The sequence below is a fragment of the Pseudophryne corroboree genome, chromosome 8, assembly GCF_028390025.1.
Source record: "Pseudophryne corroboree isolate aPseCor3 chromosome 8, aPseCor3.hap2, whole genome shotgun sequence".
NCBI classification, from domain to species: Eukaryota; Metazoa; Chordata; class Amphibia; order Anura; family Myobatrachidae; genus Pseudophryne; species Pseudophryne corroboree.
In genome coordinates, this window is record NC_086451.1 from 404,705,427 (window position 1) to 404,730,314 (window position 24,888).

Below are 24,888 nucleotides of genomic sequence, written 5' to 3' on the forward strand. Positions count from 1 at the left end.
TGGGCTCCAGTATTGCCTTCTTTTAATCTTATATGTTGGTTCTCTGACACTGTATGTCAGTTTATGTTTTAATATAAAGCCTTTTAAAAATAATCATTTTCTATCACTCTCTCTAAATGCTATATATTATATATCACCGTACTGCAATTTGCTGTTGCTCATTGTGTGGTTGACCCAGTGATCATTCTCATACAGACATTTGATAATATTTATGGAAATGGTTAACTGGTTATTGTGTAGAACAGTACTAGAATAAGAGATGAGCCTATACCCCTTGGTTTTTTTTTTTTTGTTTTTAATCTAGGTTATCATGTTTTGGTTCAGGATTTTATTTTATAGAAATTGTATAAAAACAGCTAAAATCATGTAACCTGGACCTGCTTTGATTTTGGAGTATTTTAAACGTTAGTTACATTAATTTCCAGTCATTTCCTGTCAATTTTGACCAATTGTAGCACCTGAAATTATGACGCAGGGATTTACATGCAATCCAAAACATGCAAGATCCATTTTTAAAATTCAAGATTGATACTTGGTGGGAAGACCTGATCCAGGACTCGTTTCAGCTCGGAACCCCCAAAGTACAGATGCAATCTTTTTCTGCAAAACTGAACTGCTCATCTCTAAATGTTACTCACAGAAAACAATTAAACCTAATCAGTCACAATATACATAAGCACAACTTTTTCTAAAAGTCCCATTACAAGACTTGTGATTGTAGCCTAAGCAACAATAGATATTTCAAAGGTAGAGATCATGGTAACAGCTTTCTACTAATGATAACTGTATTTTAGGCTAAAGGCAATCTCCTTTATAGCAAAGATAACATTTTGCTAAAGTGTACACAGTATTTTTCTGAGGAACATCAAGCAGAAAATCACTTTTAAACACATAAAACAGGGGAAGCAAATATACAGAAAGCTACAGAACAGTGAGAGCAAAGAAGATATAATACAGTATACAGAAAGGCCAAGGTGTCAGAAATATATTCAGTGTAACATGTTTTAGAAAACAAAACAACACCACAATAATCTAATTGTGTTGTATATTTTTTATATATCACGTTATTCAGCATTTGAAGTAATATGTGTTCATGAAATTTAGAACAGAAAATGTTGTTATACAGTAGTGTTAAGAACTTTACTATTCTTGACTAAATACTTCTCTTCCCCTCCCTCTATACATTTGAAGTGGTTTAACTGGTGTGAGTACAGGGAAGAGAAGGGTCATTCAACATTATACAGTATTCCAGTTGATCTTTCTGTCCTACGTTCTCCTCAATCTGATTATTGATAACTTTGTTTTACTATCTAAGCCTATGGTGAGTTTTACATTTCTGTCTAATTCACCTGTGAAGGGTGTTCTTGGGCTTCGGCCTTCTATGCAAACAAACTACAGTACCTGTTTCTCCTATTTTTTCCCCTTTTTTTTCTGTATTTCCATTTACTTTCTTTTTTTAAATTTAATTCTTAAAAAAACAACTTAATTATTCTTAAAGTACAGTCATTGCTATTTGGTTGTGTTGTGCTGTTTATAACTTTTGTGTCACTGGATGTAATATAAACACTTGTTCAGCGAGGGACAACAAACATCTCATAGGGCCTAGGTCGAGAACCATTGGTCTTTGGTTCTGCAGTTATACTTATGCTATTGTTGTCCATTGTGGTCTTCAATGTAAACTTTTGCAGAATAGTGGTGAGGAAGAGGAAGAGTTCCATCCGTGCCAGACCCTCCCCCAAACACATGCGTTTTCCTAGTAAGACAAAAAGAAATATTGGTTGTAATACAGACTCAGATGAGATAAATGGTGCATACTTCAATTATTTAAAAGTAGAGTTTTAGGATTATTTTGTAAAACTGTAAAAAGTCTGTTCTGTACTAATGTCTATACTGTACTCTCTGTATATTACTTGCTTTTCTAATGTAGAGTAAAAGTAAACAATACATAACAACTGGACAGCGATATACAATAAGTATAGAATTTGTTTTGCTTTAATAAGCATTAAATCTTTGAAACAGCATCTATGAGCTCAAGAGCACACAGGGGTAGGGGGCTGTGTACACTATTCAGTCCTGCCACGGATATTCAGCCCTCACATGATGGTGTGGCCCAGCCCCCTTGTGCAGAATGTACAGTGGTATCACTGTATTAAAAAAGGATGTGGCCACTCTCCCCACATTCTTTGGTGCACCCACTAAGTGCCAACACCTGAAATGTCTCATGGTAGCTCTGCAAGAGTCATAGGAATAATTGTACTTTATTCCGACCATTAACAAAGATACTGTAGCTTTATAACTGCTGGTAAATATACCCATGTATCTGCCTATTATGCTCATAAATATGCCATTTGTACTGGTGTAAATGTGTTTCTTTAAAATGAATATTTATCATCTGATACCTCCTTGCTATATGCACACCCAGGGCTGCCATCTGAATATTACAGTTGGAACTAATGTACGGAGCTCAGACTGACATGTGGACCCATTATCAATGATGATCCCATTCATAAACTGCTTATTCTCAGGCAGACATATGTCTCTAAAAAAAAAAAAAAGCAGTTCCCAGATCAGATCATTGATGCAGGCTGATTGAGAGCCAGACTAATATGGGGACGTGTAGTTTGCATGCACTTGACCCCACTCTTTTCAGGGAGCTTCAGCTTAGCCCACCCCTACTTCATATTCTCTTTCTGTACCCAACCCCAGCTTTCTTCCTCACTCTAGCACCTCCTTTTGCTTCTTTTGGCTGCCCTTACATACTAATAAAGGAGCTCCCCAGCTGTATCTGTACCCCTTCCCAAATTGTGCCTCTTTCCCCTTTCTCTTATGTCCTTCTGCCCTCTTCACAAATCTCAAACATGGTGAGTCATGCATTTTTGTTCCATTTTTCTTATTAATTGTGACATATTATATATAATATTATAATATAATATTTTGTGTATATATATATATATATATATATATATAATGGTCTATAGCTTTGTATCAATGAGACATCAAAATAAGTATAGCCATAATATACTCACATTTACACTAGTTAATTCAAATAATAAAATAATAAAAAGTACAACATGTTTGTACCTGCAGAAAATGGCATGAATGCATCATTTTTCTTAAAGCCACCATTCTCATCAAGAAAGTGTCCAGGATCAAACTTGTTTGGGTTCTTGAACTGTTTGGGGTCTTTCAGGACAGAGGTAAGGACTGGAAACACCAAGGTTCCCTAAAATAATTTTTTTATAAGCTTTTTAAAAAATACAGAAACCATATACATAATATAGTGCTTTACATTTGTATGAAATACAGAAACTATGGTGTTGAAATACAGAAACAAAGGTGTTGTAGCCATTTTAGAACATCAGTTGATAGGAGTATTCATCCTATCCATGAAGGATCCCGGTGAAGCAGCCATTTTAGGCACATTACATAGGATTGCACTTTATCAGGCAATGGGCCTAATTCTGAGTTGATTGCAGCAGCAAATTTGTTAGCAGTTGGGCAAAACCATGTGCTCTGCAGCCCCCCTGCAGATATAATAGATATAACATGTGCAGAGAGAGTTAGATTTGGGTGGGGTGTATTCAAACTGAAATCTAAATTGCAGTGTAAAAATAGAGCAGGCAGTATTTACCCTGCACAGAAACTAAATAACCCACCCAAATCTAACTCTCTGCAAATGTTATATCTGCCCCACCTGCAGTGCACATGGTTTTACCTAACTGCTAACAAATTTGCTGGTGCGATAAACTAAGAATTACCCCCCCCCCCCATGCCTGCTATTGATGACACAATGGGGGAGATAAAAAATACTAGGGGTATATTTATCAATATTTTTTCATTACTAAAATAATGTGGAAATTATTGTTTTGCACACCATTTTCATGTTATTTTAGTATCACTGAAATGTATCAAAGCACTTTTGGAGTTTTCATAAATATCTCTTCCAGGCCCTTCAAATTGCATATTTTTAGTTAGCAAATTACATTTCCCATGCTTTTAATGGGAAAGGTAATCTGGCCCAATTTACTAATGTTAACGTGTTAAAAAAATACAGAAGGGAGCCTTGTGATAATATCACTATTTTCAGATGGCATTATTCACGCTTCTCACCATTTCCCCTAATTCTGTCCTACACTACCTGCATGCTGACAGGCAGAGTAGAGCCCAGAGTAAGCATCTGTGATCAACCTCTGAGTTTAAACAGACCACAGGCTCATCACAAAGTAAGAAAATAGGTGTTGAATAGACAATAAATAGAAATAAGCATTAGTTCCCAGGATTAGTGATCAGTGAGCTACTTTTGTGACCCGTTAAGCTGATCTGTGCAGTCAACTAAGGTGCAGTAAAAGTGCCTGTCATTGCACAGACCAACTGTCCGTGTCACAAAAGGATCTCACTGATTACTGGTCCCTGGGTGCATGTAAGCTTATTTCTATTTATTTCTATTCTACACCTATTTGTGCATAGACCCAGTGTTCTAACAGACACACTGGCAGTATGCACCATCTGCATTCTCAACACTGCCTACTGGACATGTGCAGAGTGTGTCTCTACAAGTACAGGCTTTCACTTTTGCACAATCATGATGCGGACACATAGCATTGAGAAGATGGGGGACAGGGAAAGTCAAGTAGGGAATCCATGATGCAGAAGTAAGGAGAGACATGCAAAACAGTTAGTTTATTGTACATAGAGGTGCATTTTAAAATGGATTAATAGCCCAGATGCCATTTAATAATCCAACCATTTCCTCACATTGTCTCTGGCAAAACTACCTTTGGAATATGATATCCCCTGAATGTTGTGTCTTTACTGGTTCCATGAGCCAGTCCCGCAGGAACAATATCAGCAAATCTCTGGATCTCATGTATAACAGCATCTGTGTACGGCATCTTAATCCTGTCCTCCACTGATGGAAAGCGATCTCTGCCTATTACATTGTCTATTTCCTTGTGGATCTTCTCTAAAATATACAATATCACATTTATGGAACATTGAAAAGACTTTCATTTGTGATTAATATTTGTCTTTTTTATTTTGTACAATGCATCAGAATAAAACAGATATTAATTAAATTGCAAATATTCCAAATTTATACTGTCAGTAGCATACAGAGAGCCGCAATTACCATTTCGGATTTCAATGAAATTGTCAAACAAAAATAATGGGTAAACCATGTGATCTGATGGACCTTGAAAAAATGGATTGCTGTCACTCACAGCCAGGGCCGGTGCTAGGGTGTTCAGCGCCCTCCTGCCAACTATCAATTTTGCGCCTTTCTACAAATACAAATGTGACCGATCTCATCCTTAGAGCTGTAACTAGACATTTTAGTCCCCATCCCCCCCTTCAAGATCCATTAATATAGGGTCATAAAATAATTACAGAAAATATAAGGGCGTAAAATAATTATGGTGCACAGTGGTCAACATTATTCAAAATTACGCCACTTATATACATTACGCCAGGTATTGACCCTTATATACATTACGCCAGGTATTGACCCTTATATACATTACGCCAGATACAGCCCCCTTTTACACTTTGCGCCAGGTAGAGCACCCTTTTACACATGCCACTTCCCCCAGCAGGGAGAAGCGCCAAAAATCTAGGGGCCACAGAATAGTACCAATTCACATTACACTGCACAGCAGTATTCGCTAGTCACATTAAACCGCACAGTAGTGTTCACTAGTCTCATTACACCGCACAGTAGTGTTCGCTAGTCACATTACACCTCATAGTAGTGTCCGTTAATCACATTACACCGCATAGTAGTGTTCGCTAGTCACATTATACTGCACAGTATTGTTCGCTAGTCACATTACAAGGCACAGTATTGTTCGCTCGTCACATTACATAACATAGTATGTACTTTAGTCACATTACACTGCACAGTAGTGTTCACTAGTCACATTACACCACATAGTAGTGTCGGTTAGTCACATTACACAGCACAGTAGTGTTCACTAGTCACATTACACTGCACAGTAGTGTCCATTAGTCACATTACACTGCACTGTAGTGTCCATTAGTCACATTACACTGCATAATAGTGTCCATTAGTCACATTACACTGCACAGTATTGTTCGCTCGTCACATTACACTGCACAGTATTGTTCGCTCGTCACATTACACCACATAGTATGTCCTTTAGTCACATTACACTGCACAGTAGTGTTCGCTAGTCACATTACACCGCATAGTATTGTCGGTTAGTCACATTACACTGCACAGTAGTGTTCACTAGTCACATTACACTGCACAGTAGTGTTTGTTAGTCATATTACACCTCAAAGTAGTGTCCATTAGTCACATTACACTGCACAGTAGTGTTCGTTAGTCACATTACACCGCATAGTAGTGTTCACTAGTCACATTACACTCCACAGTATTGTTCGCTAGTCACATTACACTGCACAGTATTGTTCGCTCGTCACATTACACCACATAACATGTCCTTTAGCCACATTACACTGCACAGTAGTGTTTGCTAGTCACATTACACTGCACAGTAGTGTCCGTTAGTCACATTACACTGCACAGTAGTGTCAGTTTGTCACATTACACTGCACAATAGTGTCTGTCAGTCACATTACACTGCACAGTAGTGTCTGTTAGTCACATTACACTGCACAGTAGTGTCCGTTAGTCATATTACACCGCATAGTAGTGTTCGCTAGTCACATTACACTGCACAGTATTTTTCACTAGTCACATTACACTGCACAGTATTGTTCGCTCGTCACATTACACCACATAGTATGCCCTTTAGTCACATTACACTGCACAGTAGTGTTTGCTAGTCACATTACACCACATAGTAGTGTCGGTTAGTCACATTACATTGCACAGTACTGTTCACTAGTCACATTACACTGCACAGTATTGTCCGTTAGTCACATTACACTGCACAGTAGTGTTTGCTAGTCACATTACACCTCATAGTAGTGTCCATTAGTCACATTGCACAGTAGTGTCCATTAGTCACATTACACTGCATAGTAGTGTCCATTAGTCACATTACACTGCACAGTATTGTTCGCTAGTCACATTACACTGCACAGTATTGTTCGCTCGTCACATTACACCACATAGTATGTCTTTTAGTCACAATACACTGCACAGTAGTGTCCGTTAGTCACATTACACAGCACAGTAGAGTCTGTCAGTCACATTACACTGCACAGTAGCATCCGTCAGTCACATTACACAGCACAGTAGTGTCTGTCAGTCACATTACACAGCACAGTAGCGTCCATCAGTCACATTACACAGCACAGTAGTGTGCGTCAGTCACATTACACAGCACAGTAGTGTGCGTCAGTCACATTACACTGCATAGTAGTGTGCGTCAGTCACATTACACTGCACAATAGTGTCTGAAAAAAAAGGCTGCTGACAGCTCAGCCAGGGGTCAACCTTACATCAGATGCATCGGCAATGTAATTGCGGATGCATCGGGAGGCGGCGCTACACATGCTGGGCAGCCTTGCTTTGTGCTGGGTGGCCCTGAGCATGTGCAGAGATGAACGCAGATCCGGCTGCATATTCAGTGATCTGCGTTCATCTCTGAATGACCCCCTATGCCAGGTACAGCCCTTGTTCCCTCCACAGTGCGGCCCCGTTACCAGCAGGAGGTCCCGGTTCGGGCGCTTCTCCTCCTCTCCCTTCTCCGACGGTTTCTCGCAGGCTCCGTTACTCCAATGGCTCTTTAGGATGCTGTCAGTGACGAGGGGGAGGGAGCGGGTACTAATTACTTGGGCCTGGGACTGATGGAGGGGCCCAGAGGGGGCCCTGGTCTGCTACACTCCCACCTTACTGGGCAGCAGCAGCTCTCATCTTGGCAGCAAAGCACATGCTGCAGTGTGCTGCGTTGCAGTGGGGCAGAGAGGCTGCTGCTAATACTGATCCACTGTGTGTTCCTGTATGGGTGGGTGGGGGGAGTGTGATCACAGTGATCACACTCCCCCCTCGAAATGATCCTGTCTGAGGGCTGGGGGCTCAGGGATCAGGCACTGTATCCACCCTGCATTGTGCTGCAAAGACTTAAAAAAACACACACCAAAAGGGGCGTGGCCATGGCTCCAGCGATTAGGCCACGTTACCACAGCGGCGCTGTGTGTGGGCTGAGGCCGCACACTGCATACACACTCTGGGGAGGAGGAGGGGGAGGGAGCCGTGCTGCAAGCTGCTAGCGTCACTACCTGTCATCCAGTGTGACAGGCGCAGCGGCAGCTGGCAGCAGCAGGGATGCAGAGCAGGGAGAGGCTAAGCGCCTCTTCAGTTTGGCGCCTCCCTGCACTGCATCCCTTTGCTGAGCGGCTAGCGCCGGCTCTGCTCACAGCATCGACACAAACATTAGCTCAACTAGGAACCCAATAACAACCTTCAATGGCTGTCTAGCTGAGCCCCAGGAGTCCTTATTAATTGGACCACAACATCAAAGGACAAGACTGCAGCATAGCCAACTAATTGAACTTATGCTTGGGGATTCAGAATTATAAACTATTGATCATGTACGGAATCTTGGCATTGTCCTGGATGGTGTATTGATACTAAAACATCAGAAATCAGCCACAATCAAATCCTCATTCTTTCATCTGAGGAACAAAGTCAGAATCAAACAATTGAATCCCTCTGGAGATCTGCCAAAAATCAAACATGTATTTGTATCATCTTGACTAGACTACTGCAATGCACTCTACCTTGGTCCCCAGCAAAAGAATTGCACCACTTACAGCTGGTACAAAACGTAGCTGCGAGGCTGTTAACCAACCATCCCCGTGCCAGCCACATAACACCCATTCTCTTGTCCCTCCACTGACTGCCGGTGAAATGGTAAATCATCTTCAAGATTGGCTTGCTGACTTTCAAAGCACTATATGACCAGGGTCCAAGGTACCTGAAGCAGCTTCTGATTTCATACACTCCAACTCAATTACTGTGATCTGTAGATGAAGGTCTATAAGCAATATCTAGAATCTCCTGTAAATCATCTGGGGGTTGAGCTTTTAGCCATGTGGCGCCAACTCTATAGAACTCATTACAGTACAGTTCGAGAGGACCCCACTCAAGAATCCTTCAAAAATGAACTCAAGACTTTCCTGTTTACTCAAGCATTTCCATAATTGTCCCTTTAATATCTCCATGCTCTCTGTATTTTCTGAAAAGCTTTTCTGCTTTTCTCTGTTTCTGTAAAGAGGTACTGTAGTAGACGTAATCTTTTTAGACTTTGCCAAAGCTTTAGACACAGTACCACACATGCAACTTATCTACAAGCTACAAGAAATAGGGCTAGGAAGCGCAATATGCACTTGGGTCAAAAATGTATTAGATAATAGGGAGCAATGTGTTGTGGTTAATGGATCTCTTTCAAATTGGACTGAAGTGTTAAGTGGTGTGCCACAAGGCTCAGTATTTGGACCGCTATTGTACAACATTTTCATCAACGACCTAACAGAAGGTCTAGAGAGCATGATGTCAATTTTTGCAGATGATACCAAATTGTGTAAGGTTATAAATACAGAGGAGGATGCTGAGTCTCTTCAGAATTACTTAGTTAATTAGAAGCATGGGCAGCCAAATGGAGAATGCATTTCAACACAGACAAGTGTAAGGTAATGCACTGTGGTAGCAGGAACAAAAATAACACCTACATACTGAATGGGGTAAATTTAGGGGATACTGTACTGGAAAAGGACTTAGGTGTTCTCATAGATAGCAAGCTAGGCAGCAGTACCCAAAGTAGGATTGCAGCAAAGAAGGCTAATAAGATATTAGCATGCATAAAACGGGGAATTGATGCAAGGGACGAGGGTATTATATTCCCATTATATAAATCACTGGTGAGACCACACCTTGAATACTGTGTACAATTCTGGGCACCCTACTACAAAAAGGATATCCTGGAGCTACAAAAAGGATCAGAGGTGGGCGACCAAACTAATTAAGGGCATGGAGACGCTGGAATAATGGATAAGGATATTCAGGGTTATGGTGCACAGTCATGCACTATAGTTACTCTAAAAAAGGGATATAATGCAATGGCAGACTTCAGCATCAGTCAAAAAAATTTTTTTTAAATATAAAATAATCCTGCATTGGAGTCCACAAATACAGTAGGTTGAACTCGATGGACAATTGTCTTTTTTCAACCTTAGATACTATGTAACTATGTACTGTATTATGTTAATTCTGTTGCTTGCCTTGTCTCCTGTTGGAGAAAGAGTGAAATATAAATACAATTATTACTATAGTATTATTAATATGCTACAGTAATAGACCTAAATAAATAAATATTAATTTTATGTTTTCAGGCTCTGCATCTCTGCTCAAACCAAAGAGACTGACAATGAACAGAGACGCTCTGAATGGGAGCGTCTCTGTGTACTCCCAGCATGACTAGGAGGACGGATCGCCTAGTTACTCCGGGAGTGCACGTTTGCGATGGAGCCGCCTCAGATGAGCGCGGCTCCACCTGTACCTGGGTAGCCCAATAGTATTATCAGGCCAAAGTGCCCTATTTTACCATGTGGTAAATCACTGCATGTAATAGGATACCACCCTATGCCGAGAATTCAGAATTTTTTTTACCTTGTATCTCAGGGAATTTGAGCAGAATCAGGAATCCATATCTTAGTGTCAAACTTGTAGTTTCTGTCCCAGCAAAAAACAGGTCAAATACTGCTGACTGTAAGTTCTCATCATGAAATTCTGTGTTTGGGTTATTTTTTTCCTAGAAGATATTGTAATTATGTTTTTAGCAGTTAAACAAAGCATAAAAGGTTTACATTCTTTCCAGAAGCAGTGATTTATCATACTTTATCCATTTCTATTGCAAGCAGTATCCCCAAATTCACCTCTTCCATCCTTATGAGGAAGCAGTCTATGTAGTCTCGTGGGCAGTCCACATCCAGTGTGTTTCGGTGAGACCTCACTATGTCCTTTATAAAGTCCTTCATGTTTTTGAAAGTTGGGAAAATTTTCAGGTGAGGGCCAGGAACATATGTCATCAAGGTTGGGAAGAAATTAAGAAGCTGAAATAAAAAGTAAAATTGAGAAAATAAAATCTAAAATGTATATTTTTCTATGGTCCCATCTTGATAAAGTCCATAACTAATGAGCCCTACACACTGGCCGACATGACTGCACGATATGAACGATCTCGTTCATTAATGAATGAGATAACGTTCATATCGTGCAGTGTGGAGGCTCCAGCGATGAACGATGCTTGGCCCCACGCTCGTTCATCGCTGGTCCCCTGTCGGCTGTATATGCAGGCCAATATGGACAATCTCGTCCATATTGGCCTGCACTTCAAGCAGCTGGGTGACGGGGGGAGTGAAGAAACTTCACTCCTCCCGTCACTGTGCCTCCGCCGCCGGGTCACCCGTCGGCCGTATCCGCCGTCGGGCAGTTCGGCGGCGGATCGGCCAGTGTGTAGGGCCTATAAGGTTCCCAAAAGCTCACTAGTTTGCTAATTCTTCATTAATTATTTTTTAGCCCAAAATCATAGTTAATTAGTGCTCCCAGATAGAATTGGATATAATGAGTTTATTTTATGAAAATATTTGATATTTTTATTATAGTACTTCTTATACATTTAAACCTGGTTAAGTGGGATCTCAAGGGAGGCCATGTTTTCACTCACTTGAAGAGGTATCTTGATTATCTGGTTTCTCACTTATCCAAGTTCAAGAAGTATTTATGACACTTATAGAGGCTCTCACTTATGCAGGTCAAACAGTAGTTGTTGCCTAAATGCTAAATTAAAATATGTACATTTTGTATATGCTTGGTTTCCATGTCCCTTCTCACATCACTGATCAGAAATAGAGCTTTGACAAAACCAGTACTAATCCCAGTTACAGAGGTTCTCAAGGCAGTTGTCTCATTTATAGAGGTTAATAAACTGCACTAATCTCACTTAAAGAGGTCCTAACAGCAATTGCCTCAGTTATAAAGGTAATTATTCCTAATAATCAAACAATCAGTCTCACTTAAAAAAGTTTGATGGTCTAACCAACAGAAGTCTATTGGTGCAAAAATGCTGGGATTTCACAATTAGGACCTCAGAATTTGTCCCATCAATAAAGGTTTCCCACTTATCCAGGTCCCAGTTATCCAGATTTGTCTGTATTACATTTACTACCAAAAAAAAGAAAAACAATGCAACAATAGGATACAGTATATTTACCCTATTAAGGTTCTGTCCTTGGTCCTCTTCTCTTCTCTCTCTATACATCCTCACTAGGTAAGCTCATTAGTTCTTTGGGGTTCCAATATCATCTCTATGCTGATGACACCCAAATCTATCTTTCCTCTCCAGACCTCTCCCCTGCTCTCCTCACTCGTATCTCCAACTGCTACCTCTTACTGGATGTCCCAGTGCTTTCTTAAACTTAACATGTCTAAGACCGAGCTGATCATCTTCCCTCCCGCATAACCTCACCTCCTACAATCTCATTTGCTATTGATGGCACTACTATCTCCTCTAGTCCCCAAGTGCGCTGTCTTGAAATAATCCTTGACTCCTCCCTCTCCTTCAAACCACACATTCAGCACCTCTCACAAACCTGCTGTATTCATATAAAAAATATTTCCAGGATCAGACCCTTTCTAACCCAGGATGCTACAAAGACTCTTATCCACTCACTGGTCATCTCCAGACTGGACTACTGTAATCTCCTCCTAACTGGCATTCCTGACAAACACCTCTCTTCACTCCAATCTATCCTCAATGCTGCTGCTGGCTCATTTTCCTCACCAAACGCGCTACGTCTACCTCTCCTCTCCTACTAGACCTTCACTGGCTCCCCTTCCCTTTCAGAATCCATTTCAAGCTTCTCACACTCGCTTACAAAGCCCTCACCCACTCCTCTCCCATCTACATCTCTGATCTTATCTCACTTTAATCTCCCACCCATCCTCTTCGCTCTGCTAATGCACGACGACTCTCCTGCCTACGGATAACTTCCTCCCACTCCTACCTCCAAGATTTTTCATGTGCTGCACCACTTCTCTGGAATTCTCTACCTCTCCCCATCCGACTCTCCACCTCTCTACAAAACTTCAAACGGGCTCTCAAGACCTACTTCTTCACCAAACCCAGCCAAATCTCATCCTAACCCTCTGTTCCACATTCTCTATGTACCCCATCTGTGTCACCCCTGTCTGTCTACCCCTCCTCTTTAGATTGTAAACTCTCACCAGCAGGACCCTCTTCCCTCATGTGCTTATCCTTTGTCTTACTTTAATAATCTTCAACTGTACCACATCCAGCAGTCTTCTGCCACCTGATACTTATTCCAGTGTCATCTGCTGATGTAACTATGTTTATTTACCCTGTACTTGTCCTATACTGTCATCAACTGTAAGTTGCTGTTTTCCTGTTTGATTATTTATGTACTCTGTAATTGGGCGCTGCGGAACCCTTGTGGTGCCATATAAATAAAAGATAATAATAATAATAATAATTTATGCGCCAAAGATTTTTCAGATGAACTTCTAGATGGGCATCCTGTCAGAAGGTCTACCCCAAAATGTCAACATTGATTAAAGAGTTGAAAGGCACCAACTCAACATCCTTAAATTGTCAGCAGGTTTACAAGGTTTACATCGGAACTGGCACCATGTGAAATGTCAACATTCTGAGTTATGGTTAGTCTGCCATGAGAAGTTAGATTTAGGCTGCGGGAAGCTGTGGGTTATGGTTAGGAACTAGTGGGTGTTTTTGGGATTAGGGTTGGGGATAGGGGAGAACTATTGACTGGAATGCCGCTCCTCATATGTCTGTGCTTGAAAAAATGCATCATGTCAACATACAGTATCATCTGTGTAGATATCTTAACCATTTGTACCCAACCCCCCTCGATATGCCAGTAAAATATGTGCCAGGTTTATGTCATAGATCACACTTTTCCTGTAATTTCATTTTTAAGAAATAAGTCATAATGGCTACTGCATTTTAATAGGATGGAAATTAAGATGATTTTGCAGTAACCATAAGTCTGCCATATATGATTCATCAAGCGGAACTTTCTCCATTTGGGGGGTTTACTCTTACTCTAAGAGTGAAAACAAATGTATTGTACTTTTTGATTGTAAGCTAGTGAGCAGGGCCCTCTTACCTATACTACTCTATATATGAAGTGGATAGACAGCACACCCTAACTTAAACTTAAAGTGAGGTGCTACCATGCTGAGACACACACATACATACATACACACACACACACACACACACACACACACACACACACACACACACAAAAGGAAAATGCAGGGGCACACTCTAAACATTACTAATCAGAATAATTGTAATACATTCTGCAGTTTTACACTGAGTAAAATTGAGGTTCTTCGCATAATTTTGGCCAAAAGTGTGGGCCTACCCACCATTATCAGGTCACTAACATTCCTGAGGTTCAAGTGACCTTATCTATTTATATTTGTCATTACTGTTTTGTTGTCATTTTGTAAAGTGCAACAGAATATGATGCTGCTATATATGAAACTGTTATGAAATAATATATAACTTACTCCCAACTAGGTCATAAGCATAAGAAAAGTTTTTTTAACATTATTTTTGATGGACAGTAGGCTTCATTATAAGTAAAATGTATCTTTTTCACCATAGGTAAAATCATTCTTCTCATGTATGATTGAAATTAGAAAAAATACATATTAAAATATGCCCACAAAATCATATGATGTAATATAGAAAATCTAAGCAGTAAAGAAGGCACTTCCAGAAAGTGGTAGATCTGCAGTCAACCACAAATGCCTTCTAGCTCTGATTACTGGCATCATGGGTATTTGTACTAGACCTCAGGCACCTGCTCATGATATGACTACGAATAGGTTCTCCCTCTGTCACAATTACACAAACATGCCCTTACTGTATATGGTATGGTTTCAACCGCTCCCTTCCTTGTTCCGCTACTCAAGCTATAAAGGGGCACAACTTGCAGATCTGGATATGGAAGTAGGTAGGTGTGAATATTTCTTATGGGCATGCACAGTACAAATTTAGACAAAGTCAGTATCTTACCCTTAATTTCTATAATATTTATTCACTCATAATTTCTTGCTACAGTATTTGTTGTGAGATAATACTAAAGTGATCAAAATTAATATCTGGTGCATTTTTTAAAGTATTTACACATTGGCAGTGATCAAGTTTGTGAAACAAAATGTACATTCTATGGATATTTGGGGATTAGTTGGTAACGTGGCTTCAAAAAATGGATGTCAACATTTTTGTAAATCCCTAATCTCTCTTGACTAGCATTTTAATGACAGTACATATACCCTTTTAATTTCCTTTTTTGAATACAAAATCCCCCAAAGTTACACCTGTGTTTGCTCTCTTTGTTCTAGAGTTCAAAATGTATTTCTATTAATTTTAGGTCATGGTGGAACCCAAATTAGTCAGGTCATGCAACTTCAGACCCAAATTGGTAACCAATAGTTGCACTTTCTAATTCTCCAGGATATGGATTTAGATTGGCTACAAATAATACATTTTGGAAGGGGCTGGGTATGTGTGACTGGTGGTCAGGAGATCAGCAGACAGCATAACAATGCCGGAATCCCAGCATCAAGATGGCTGGTTGAGGGTGCGAGCGCAACATGCCCCTTGCAGGCTCGGTGGTGAGTTGCGCTCGCCACAGGTTCTATTCCCACTCTATGGGTATCATGGACATCCACAAATAGGAATAGTCCCTGCTAGTTGGAATCCTGACTATCGGGATTCTAAGGGGGCGGGATGTAGGGGGAATTATTGTGGCTGGCGGTCTCCTGACTGCAGGTCACATAAATACATCCCTTTGGAAGGAATTCATGAAGTCAGTTCAGAAGACAATAACATTTATACAGTTAGGACTGTTAGAAATAAGTGATTTTTTGTGTATATGTTTTGATGGTTTGTAGGTTTGATTGATGTAGAATTTTACTAAAATAATGAAAATACAGATATTTAAATCTACAATGTCATGTCCAGCATACAGAATGCTTCCAATAGGTCCTAAATTATTTCTTAGTATTTACCTGACCCGAGGCAGTGCTTAATAGCAGGACAAGGTCTATAATGTATGACAGGAGGGTTATGAATTTCTTGTCCTCATAGTCAAATCTCTTGCCAAATACAACAGAACAAATAACATTGGATACAGCCTGTCTCAGTATATATGCAGGGTCAAATGGAGTGCCTGTTGTATGGAAAAGAAGAAAAGTCTTTGTTTTTACTATACTAATTAATAGCAACATTAAATTAGCATAAAGATATACATTGAGGCAAAAATGTATTTGGACAGCCACCGATTGTGCAAGTTGACCCACTTAAAAAGATGAGAGAGGTCTGTAATTTCCATCATAGGTACACTTCCAACTGTGAGAGACAGAATCTGAAAAAAAAACCTAGGAAATTACATTGTATGATTTTTACACAATTTATTTGTATATTCTTGCGGAAAATAAATATTTGGACAATCAAAAAGTTTGACTCAATACTTTGTAATATAACCTCGGTTGGCAATTACAGAGGTCAAATGTTTCCTGTAGTTCTTGACCAGGTTTGCACACACACTGTAGCAGGTATTTTGGCCCACTCTTCCATGCAGATCTTCTCTAGATCTGTCATGTTTTGGGACTGTCGCTGAGCAACACGGTCTTTCAACTCCCTCCACAGATTTTCTATCGGGTTGAGGTCTGGAGACTGGCTAGGCCACTCCAGGACCTAGGTTTTGATTTTAATTTTTTAAGCCTCTTTTAGGTTTGGAAGTCCCGCCCACCTATCCACCCAAAATCTTTGCTATTACATGTTTGTTTGTCCTACTAATTTTACAAATAAATGTAGTCACAGTTAAGCTGGCGGGAAGGCACTACTAGCCAGCGGTCACGTGTTGCATATGTGGTCATTGTGAGGCACTTACCCTTTTTAAGGAAGGTGGGTGTGTCCTTCTTCTCCGTGGGAATAATGTGCACTTCTCTGTGGGTGCATCCGTAATTTGCTATAGTAAAGGGTGGTGAGACCTTCACAGCGCAGATTATGCTAAAATTGAGGTGGGTTATTTTAATTGCCCCAATTTAAGAGACCAAATTGACTGGAACTAGTTTCTTGGTAGCGCCTACCTTGTCACCCTCTACAAATTAAAATCAGGTCATGTAATAAATAAATGCTGTGACCTTTAGTCCAATGCAGTGGTGTCTGTATCATTATTTTTAGTGGATAAGTTATCTTAAGTTGTATTATGAATGTTTCAATTGCAATAAATTGATGGACACCTTAGAGACTATTCCACTATTGACAGACCTGATGAAGAACTTGACTAAACCCCTTTCATTCTCTCAATTTGTGTCTGTATTTCATTCAGTATAGCTTCAGGCCTGTGATTCATCATCTACTCTTCTCATATATTGACATTATTGGAAATGTTGTATTATTTTTAAGCAAAGAATGGATAGTGCCGTACATAATGTATAGTGTCACGCCATATACTGTGTAGTTCCTGTATTTTAATATAATAAATTACTGGTTTATGTTTCCCAGTGTATAGTGCAGCACTGCGAGTCAGTACACTTAAACTCAGTGCCGTAAGTCTGTTTTTTGCATACCTTGTGCAAATAACTTATGTTGTTTTTTTTTTAAATGCTTCAAGTATTAAAATATTAACACTAGATTTAGCTGAAAAAATTGTACTGAACCATTTCAGTCAATCCATAACTAACTTTCATTTATATGTTACAAATTAGATAATAAAGGCAAGCATCTGATTGGGTGCTTTAGTTTAGTGCAAAGTTAGCCCTAATTTCATTTTTAGAAGGTAAGCCCTAATGGGTACTGCATTTTGATAGACTGGAATTAAGACGTTGATGCAGTGACCAAAATTCCCCCATATGTGACTCATCAGGTTGAACTTACTTCATCAGGAGTTTTTAATCTTAAATTAAAAGTGAGACAACTTTATTTATACATACAGATTGTACACCTTAAAGCAGAAATGGAGGCTGCGCTCAGATGTTTTAACACAACGATAGTTGTTAATAGGTAAGTATATATAAAAATTACATTTTAATAAAAAACACAAAATGCATACAAACAACATTAAAATAGCATAAACGCATACTGTACCTAGGATTTAAGAACGGTAGATATTACCCTGGGTATCAAGTCAGGAAAAGTGACAGAGTTAACAAAAATGTAACAAATGTGCAGCCACATATTTATTCCTCCTGTATGTTAATAGAAACCTCATTGGAGCACATCTTATTATGTTTAAAAATAGGGTGTGCAGTCCCCCACCCCCTTTTCATTCCCCTTGTACACATTGGGGAATATGGAGTTATTATAGACATATAGACAAAATATTCTTTAGGAATGCATTTTCTAAGATATGGTAATACTGTAATATATTAATTTTTGCCCTTAGGAGATTAGTTATATCCTCTCACAAAATAGGTAAGATAGCTGATAAAACATTAAAACAGCTAGTTAAGGGACTAGAGTCATGACTTATGAAGATAGACTACTTAGGCTGGATATGTTTACACTGGAAAAAAGGCGCATAAGAAGAGACAAGATTAATATCTTCAAATATATCAAGGGGCAATATAAGGAACTTTCAGGCGATTTACTTATTAAGAGCTCTGTACACTAGACACGTGGTCATCCCCTTAGGTTGGAGGGGAGGAAGTTTAAGCATAGGAAAGGTTTCTTCACAGTGCGGACAGTAAGTTTATGGAATTCACTGCCGGAGAGAGTGGTAATGTCGGATTCAATCGAGGCATTTAAGAAAGGATTAAACAAATTTTTTGCAGAAAATAGCATTGAAGGTTATAGGTAAATTAGAGATAATACAGCATATAGCACTATAGATTGAATTTGATGGACAATTGTCTTTTTTCAACCTCGACATCTATGTACCTACGTAAGCTATGGGTTAAAAAATCTTTATGAATAATTTTGTTTCATCAAATCAAATTTTTGTATCATTACCCACCTTTATTCTTCATGAATGTCTCCGCAAGACACTGGGCCTCCTCTTGGATTCTTTCCTCAATGCTTCTCTTTCCCATTCCAAAATTCCTCATAGTCATGAGAGAGAAGCGGCGCATTGTCTTCCACCTTTCCCCATTGCTCAAGATGACCCCTAAAAATGTAACAAATGTGTTCTGTTATGTCCAATGAAAGTATTTGCCAAAATGAATTATATGTCATAAGATAATCAGAAAGAGTAGAGAATTCCTCTCGAAGGTAAATGAAAAGTAGTGTGTTCCTGGCTGCAGTGTTCATTTCCTTCCACCAGGATGTAACAGACCTTTTGTGTAAAAGTGACCTGCAGTTCTAGAGGCTGTTTGGTAAGGTGTCCGGTAATGGTCTAATCATCACTACTATGGATTACAGCTGACACCTGGCTATGAAGTCTGCCTTACCCCAGCACCCATTGCTGGGTTATAATGATTCTGGATTCTTGCTTTGTACTGAACTCCTGTGCTTCTTGTGACTATCAGCAAAGTATTGTCTGATCACTCATCAGGTTATCATCTCTTTGTTTATTATTCAGTTGTCCATGACTTTGCTTCTGCCATGATGACCTCTTTGAACTCTTAGTTATTCCTGATTTATTATGCATTTGTCCAGGACTGAATCTGCCTCAGCCATTGGGACTACTTGCATATTCCATTGCGATTTACAATTAGAACAACAGTAATAGAACAAAACTGGGTAAAAACAGACAGACATAGAGGTAGGAAGGCCCTGCTCACAAGTTTACAATCTATAGGGAAACAGGCTTTGATACACAAGGATAGATGCTACCTATTGCATAATGGTCCACCAGATTGCTAGGTTCTTACTGGTTTGTATGATAGTGGTTTCCAAACTTTTTTGAATCACGGCGCCCTAGAATATCAGAATTGTTTTCACGGCACCCCTAGGTCAAAAATGTCTTACTGAGAAATTTAGAAAGAAATATTACATTAAGTAGATTGAATTTATATGTCATCCTTAGGGTCAGTTGTGTGGTGAGGGACAAGAATTGCTTCTGTTTGGCCACATATTTTATGACTAGCAGCCACCAGCACTGGTTTTGCCTATTATATTGACCATGAATAATTTTAATTGGTCCTGGACCACCAACCCAGGGCACCCCTGCAAGTGTCCCGAGGCACCCCAGGGAGACACGGCACACAGTTTGGGAACCTCTGGATTACACAGTAATGTTGGCAAATAGTCAGGAGGGTGTGAGACTAAAGAAAGACAAAATATATGTGAGGTTATGTGTACTGTACAGAGAGGATGTACTTAGATAGGTGAGCACTGAAGGTTATGTGAGTGGGTCTGAAATTTGATGGGCTTGTCTCAAGAGGTGAGTTTTCAGGGAACTTTTAAAGGTTTGGAGACTAGAGGTGATTCTTATTGTGTGTCGGAGGGCATTCCACAGAGTGTGTGAAACCCAGATAAAGTCCTGTAATTTTGAATGGGAACAAGTAATACGTGTGGATGAGAGACGCAGATCTTGTGCAGAGTGAAGAGGTCGGTTAGGAAGATCTCTTGAGATGAGAGAAGAGATGTATGTTGGTGCAGTTTGGTTAATAGCCTTGTATGTAAGTAAAAGTATTTTATATTGAATACTGGTAAGCAATGGAGGGACTGACAGAGTGGATCTGCAGACGAAGTACGTCTAGCGAGGAAGATTAGCCTCGCAGCTGCATTCAAAATGGATTGTAGTGGTGAGAGCCTATGTTTGGGAAGACTAGTCAGGAGACTAAGGGGATAATTCAGACCTGATCACTAGGCTGCATTTTCGTACAGTGGGCGATGAGGTCTAAACTGCGTATGCGTATGCACCGCAATGTGCAGGTGCATCGCACGGGTACAAAGCAGATTGCTGCTCAGCGAAGGATCAATTCGCAGGTGTGCATCCACAGGTACAAAGCGGATTGCTGTTTGTGCAAAGGATCCATTCGCACAGGCATTTGCAATGAGATTGACAGGAAGAAGGCGTTTGTGGGTGTCAACTGACCGTTTTCTGGGAGGGTTTGGAAAAATGCAGGCGTGTCCGAGCATTTGCAGGGCAGGTGTCTGCTACACATGCGTTCACATACTTGCACAGCTAAAATACACAGCCCCTGTAGGCTGCAACTATCTGATCGCTGCAGCGCAAAAATCACCTGCTAGCGATCAGGTCTGAATTAGCCTCTATTACAATAATCAATGCAGGACATAATGATAGCATGGATCAGCGTTTCTGCTGTGTCTTGTATAATATATGGTCGTATTTTGGATATGTTTTTATATGTATGTAACATGATTTTGAGACAGATTGAATGTGGGGAACAAAGGACGGTTCAGAGTCAAGAATGACACCTAGGCAGCGAGCTTGTGGGGTAGGTATGATTTCTGAATTATCAACAGTGATAGAGATATCAGGTTGGGAACTACTATTGGCCGGTGAAAACATAATTCTGTTCTGGAAATATTAAGTTTGATGTGGCGAGATGTCATCCAATATGAAATGACAGAAAGGCATTCAGGGACATGGCCCAAAACAGATGGTGACAAATCTGGGGAGGATAGGTAGATTTGAGTATCATCTGTATACAGATAATATTTAAATACAAAAGAGCTGATTAGTTTGCCAAGAGATGTGGAATAGATAGAGAAAAGCAGAGGACCTAAGACTGAGCCTTGCGGTACTCCAACTGAGAGAGGTAGCGAAGAGGAGGTGGAATCAGAGAATTGAACACTGAAGGAGTAATAAGATAATTATGATGAGAACCAAGAAAGGGCTGTGTCCTGAAGACCTAGGGATTGTAGTGTTTCTATGAGAAGAGAGTGATCAACAGTGTCAAATGCAGCAAAGAAATCAAGGAGAGTAAGTAGTGAGTAATGGCCTTTACATTTAGCAGTGTCCAGATCATTCACTACCTTAGTCAGTGCTGTCTCTGTGGAGTGTTGGGCACGAAATCCTGACTTAAGTAGTTCCAGTAAGCTGTGTGAGTTAAGAAAGTGTGTGAGGTTAGGGTAGGCAAGTCTCTCAAGTAGCTTAGAGGGGCATGGGAGCTGAGATTTGTGAGGGTATAGAATCAAGATGAGAGGTAGTAGAGTAGGCAGATGAGAAAAGTGCAGATACTTCATCTTCATTTGTGGGATCAAATGAAGAGAAGGTGTTAGAGGGTTCAGGAAGGGAATTGAGCAGGACACTGGCTGTGGAATAGCATACTATTTCATTTTGGATCTTATAAATGTTGTCCTTGAAATAGGACACAAGATCTTGTGCACTGATAGTGGCTGGTCGGTTGGGTGAGGGAGGGACAAAAAGTGATTTAAATGTATTAAAAAGTTGCTTGGGTTAAAGGCTTGAGCAGAGATGGGAGATTGGAAATATGTTTGTTTGGCAGTGTCCAGAGTACTACAATAAGAGTGGTACATGGTCTTTATGTGAGAAAGTCACTTGAACTTCGAGATTTACGCCACTGGTGTTCTACTTTACGTTAGAGTTTTTGTAGCTGTCTTGTGTATTTAGAGTGCCATAGTTGACAACTAAGTCTAAGTCTATGTGGAGTTTAATGGGTAGCTGGAGCCACTTCATCAAGCTGTTAGAGTTTGGTTAAGGTGTGATACAGCAGTCTCAGGAGAGGTGAATGTAGAAATTGGTGAGAACAGTGGTTGCAGAGAGGTAGATTGTTGTTGAAAATTAATAGCGTTAATATTTCTGTGAGTTAGGGGAGGCTTGGTAAACTTCATGGACATTGAGTTTGAAGTATGCAGGTGATAAGAATGTGATCTGAGAGAGGGAAAGGAGCATTAGTGAGTTCATAAAAAGAGCATTGTCTGGTGAATACAAGATCAAGTCAGTGGCCCTCCTGATGAGTCGGGCAGTCAGTCCATTGGGAGAGGCCAAGAGAGGAGGTTAGAGAGAGTAGTTTGGAGACATGGGGAGATTGTGTACTGTGTGCAGAGATATTGAAATCACCCATAATAATAGTGGAGATGTCAGAGGATAAAAAGTGAGGGAGCTAAGCAGAAAAATCTTCCAGAAACCTTGTGAGTTTCCCAGGTGGGCGATAGAAAGCTGCAACATGCAGAGAGAGAAAGGGGTGAAAACCTTAATAGAATGTTCAAATGATGTAAATGCGAGTGAAGGAACAGGTGGTAAAACTGTGGGTGTAAAATTTGAACAGTAATATTCCAACCCCACCTCCTTTACAGTTACCAGGCCTGGGGGGGGGGGGTGAAGTGGGGGCCACCATGTGACAGTGCTGCAGGGGAGGCTGTGTCTGCTTGTGTGAGCCATGTTTCTGTTATAGCTAGCATATTGATTTTTTTAAATTAAAAGGTTATGAATAGATGTTAATTTGTTGCAAACAGAGCATGCATTACATAAAGCACATTTTAGTGATTTGGACAGAGATGGGAGACATGTGATGTTTAGAAGGTTTGTTGGATTTATATTCTGTTGTGAATCAGCTGAATGTGAGTGTGGTACAGTATGTGGATGGGACCTGGATTTGGGGATATGTCACCAGCTAGTAGAAGCAGAAGGTGAGAGAGTTAAGTATAGTTCGGGGAGATGTGTGATAGTTTCTTATGGTGACAGGTTGAGGATGTTATAGTTAGTGTACATACAGTAGATAGGTTAAAAGTTTGTGAGTATTAATAAGAGGGGAGTGGATTAATAAGGCTGCAATGTGCACGGAGCGATGAATTACAGGAATAGTGAAGGATGTTGCCATTTTATTGAGGATACCATGAAGTGCTATTAGGAAAAATAGTTTGTGGTACATGGTGTTTTTTAATTATAAGTATACATAGTTAGGTAAGTGCATAAGGAAAATGCAAGTAAAATGGTGAAATTACCTGGGGGGTAATTCAGACTGCATCGCTGCAGCACCAGTGATCGCAGTCTGAATTACTATATGCAGCGGGCATACTGCGCATGTGCAGCCAGTGAGATGCAAAAGCATCTCACTTGTGCGATCGCCTGTGCCTGATTGACAGGCAGAGGCGGTCGCGGGGTGGGAGGGGCCGTGCCAATGGCATTAGAACGACGTTGGCAGGGCACGGTCTGTAAAACTGAGGCATGTCTGGACCGCTGGGTGGGCGGGCTGTGGCGGCTGCATGATGTCACACACAGCCGTTGCGACCAGGGACGTGGCGGTTAGCCCCCTGCCCGCGCGCAGGAGCTACACTGGCAGGGAGCTACTTGTCAGGTACAAAAGTATCGCTGTGCAATGCTTTTGTACCTGTGTGTGGGGGGGGGGGGGGCCTAACATGCGGGGCAGACTAGCCCTGTGCTGGGCGTACCCCCCCCCCCACGTCAGAGTAAATGATCGTAGATGTGCTAAATCTACGATCAACTCTGCATTACCCCCAAGTTTTGTTTTTCAATGTTTGTTCAAGTGTTGGTTTAACTGTTATTTTAAAATTGTCCTAATTATGTAATTTCCTCACTTCGTATATTTCCACACTCAGACAACTGCCCCCTCAGACAACAGCCCCATAACTGAATGCAAACATATACTAGTACTAATTACCTAAGGCTTCAGCTAAAGCCAATTGGGCATCTAATCAAAGGACTTAAATTACCCTGTGTTAAGTAAAAACCAGTCCATGTATGCTCAATAAACTATCCATCTCCCAGTGTACCTGCTTTCAACTACCACTGTTTATTCCCTTAATAATTGCTATCTTGTACATATTACTGTACTCTGTGACTTCTTGTGCAAATGCAGTCACAGGGTTCATGATACAGGTATCTGTATGTTTTTATATATATTAATATCTATTTTAAGGTAAAACTGCCCTTTATAAAGTCATGCCTTGGTGATGAAACACATCAGATTGCTACTACCTTCTGGCCGTATGCTGGGGGAAAACA

General features: G+C 40.3%; 1 protein-coding gene across 1 annotated transcript in view; it reads right to left on the minus strand.

The window, feature by feature from the left end:
* Window positions 1-1,033: 1,033 nt before the first annotated feature.
* The window catches only part of LOC134949324 (cytochrome P450 2G1-like), a 57,003-nt gene continuing 33,148 nt past the window's right edge, over window positions 1,034-24,888 (minus strand). Inside the window, exons 3-9 of the mRNA XM_063937821.1 lie at window positions 19,006-19,155; window positions 16,055-16,215; window positions 10,864-11,040; window positions 10,598-10,739; window positions 4,776-4,963; window positions 3,082-3,223; window positions 1,034-1,753 (exon numbers count right to left, since the gene is read on the minus strand). Coding sequence (XP_063793891.1) covers window positions 1,572-1,753; window positions 3,082-3,223; window positions 4,776-4,963; window positions 10,598-10,739; window positions 10,864-11,040; window positions 16,055-16,215; window positions 19,006-19,155 — 1,142 coding nt within the window. The 3' untranslated portion in view covers window positions 1,034-1,571. The remainder of the gene's footprint in view (window positions 1,754-3,081; window positions 3,224-4,775; window positions 4,964-10,597; window positions 10,740-10,863; window positions 11,041-16,054; window positions 16,216-19,005; window positions 19,156-24,888) is intronic.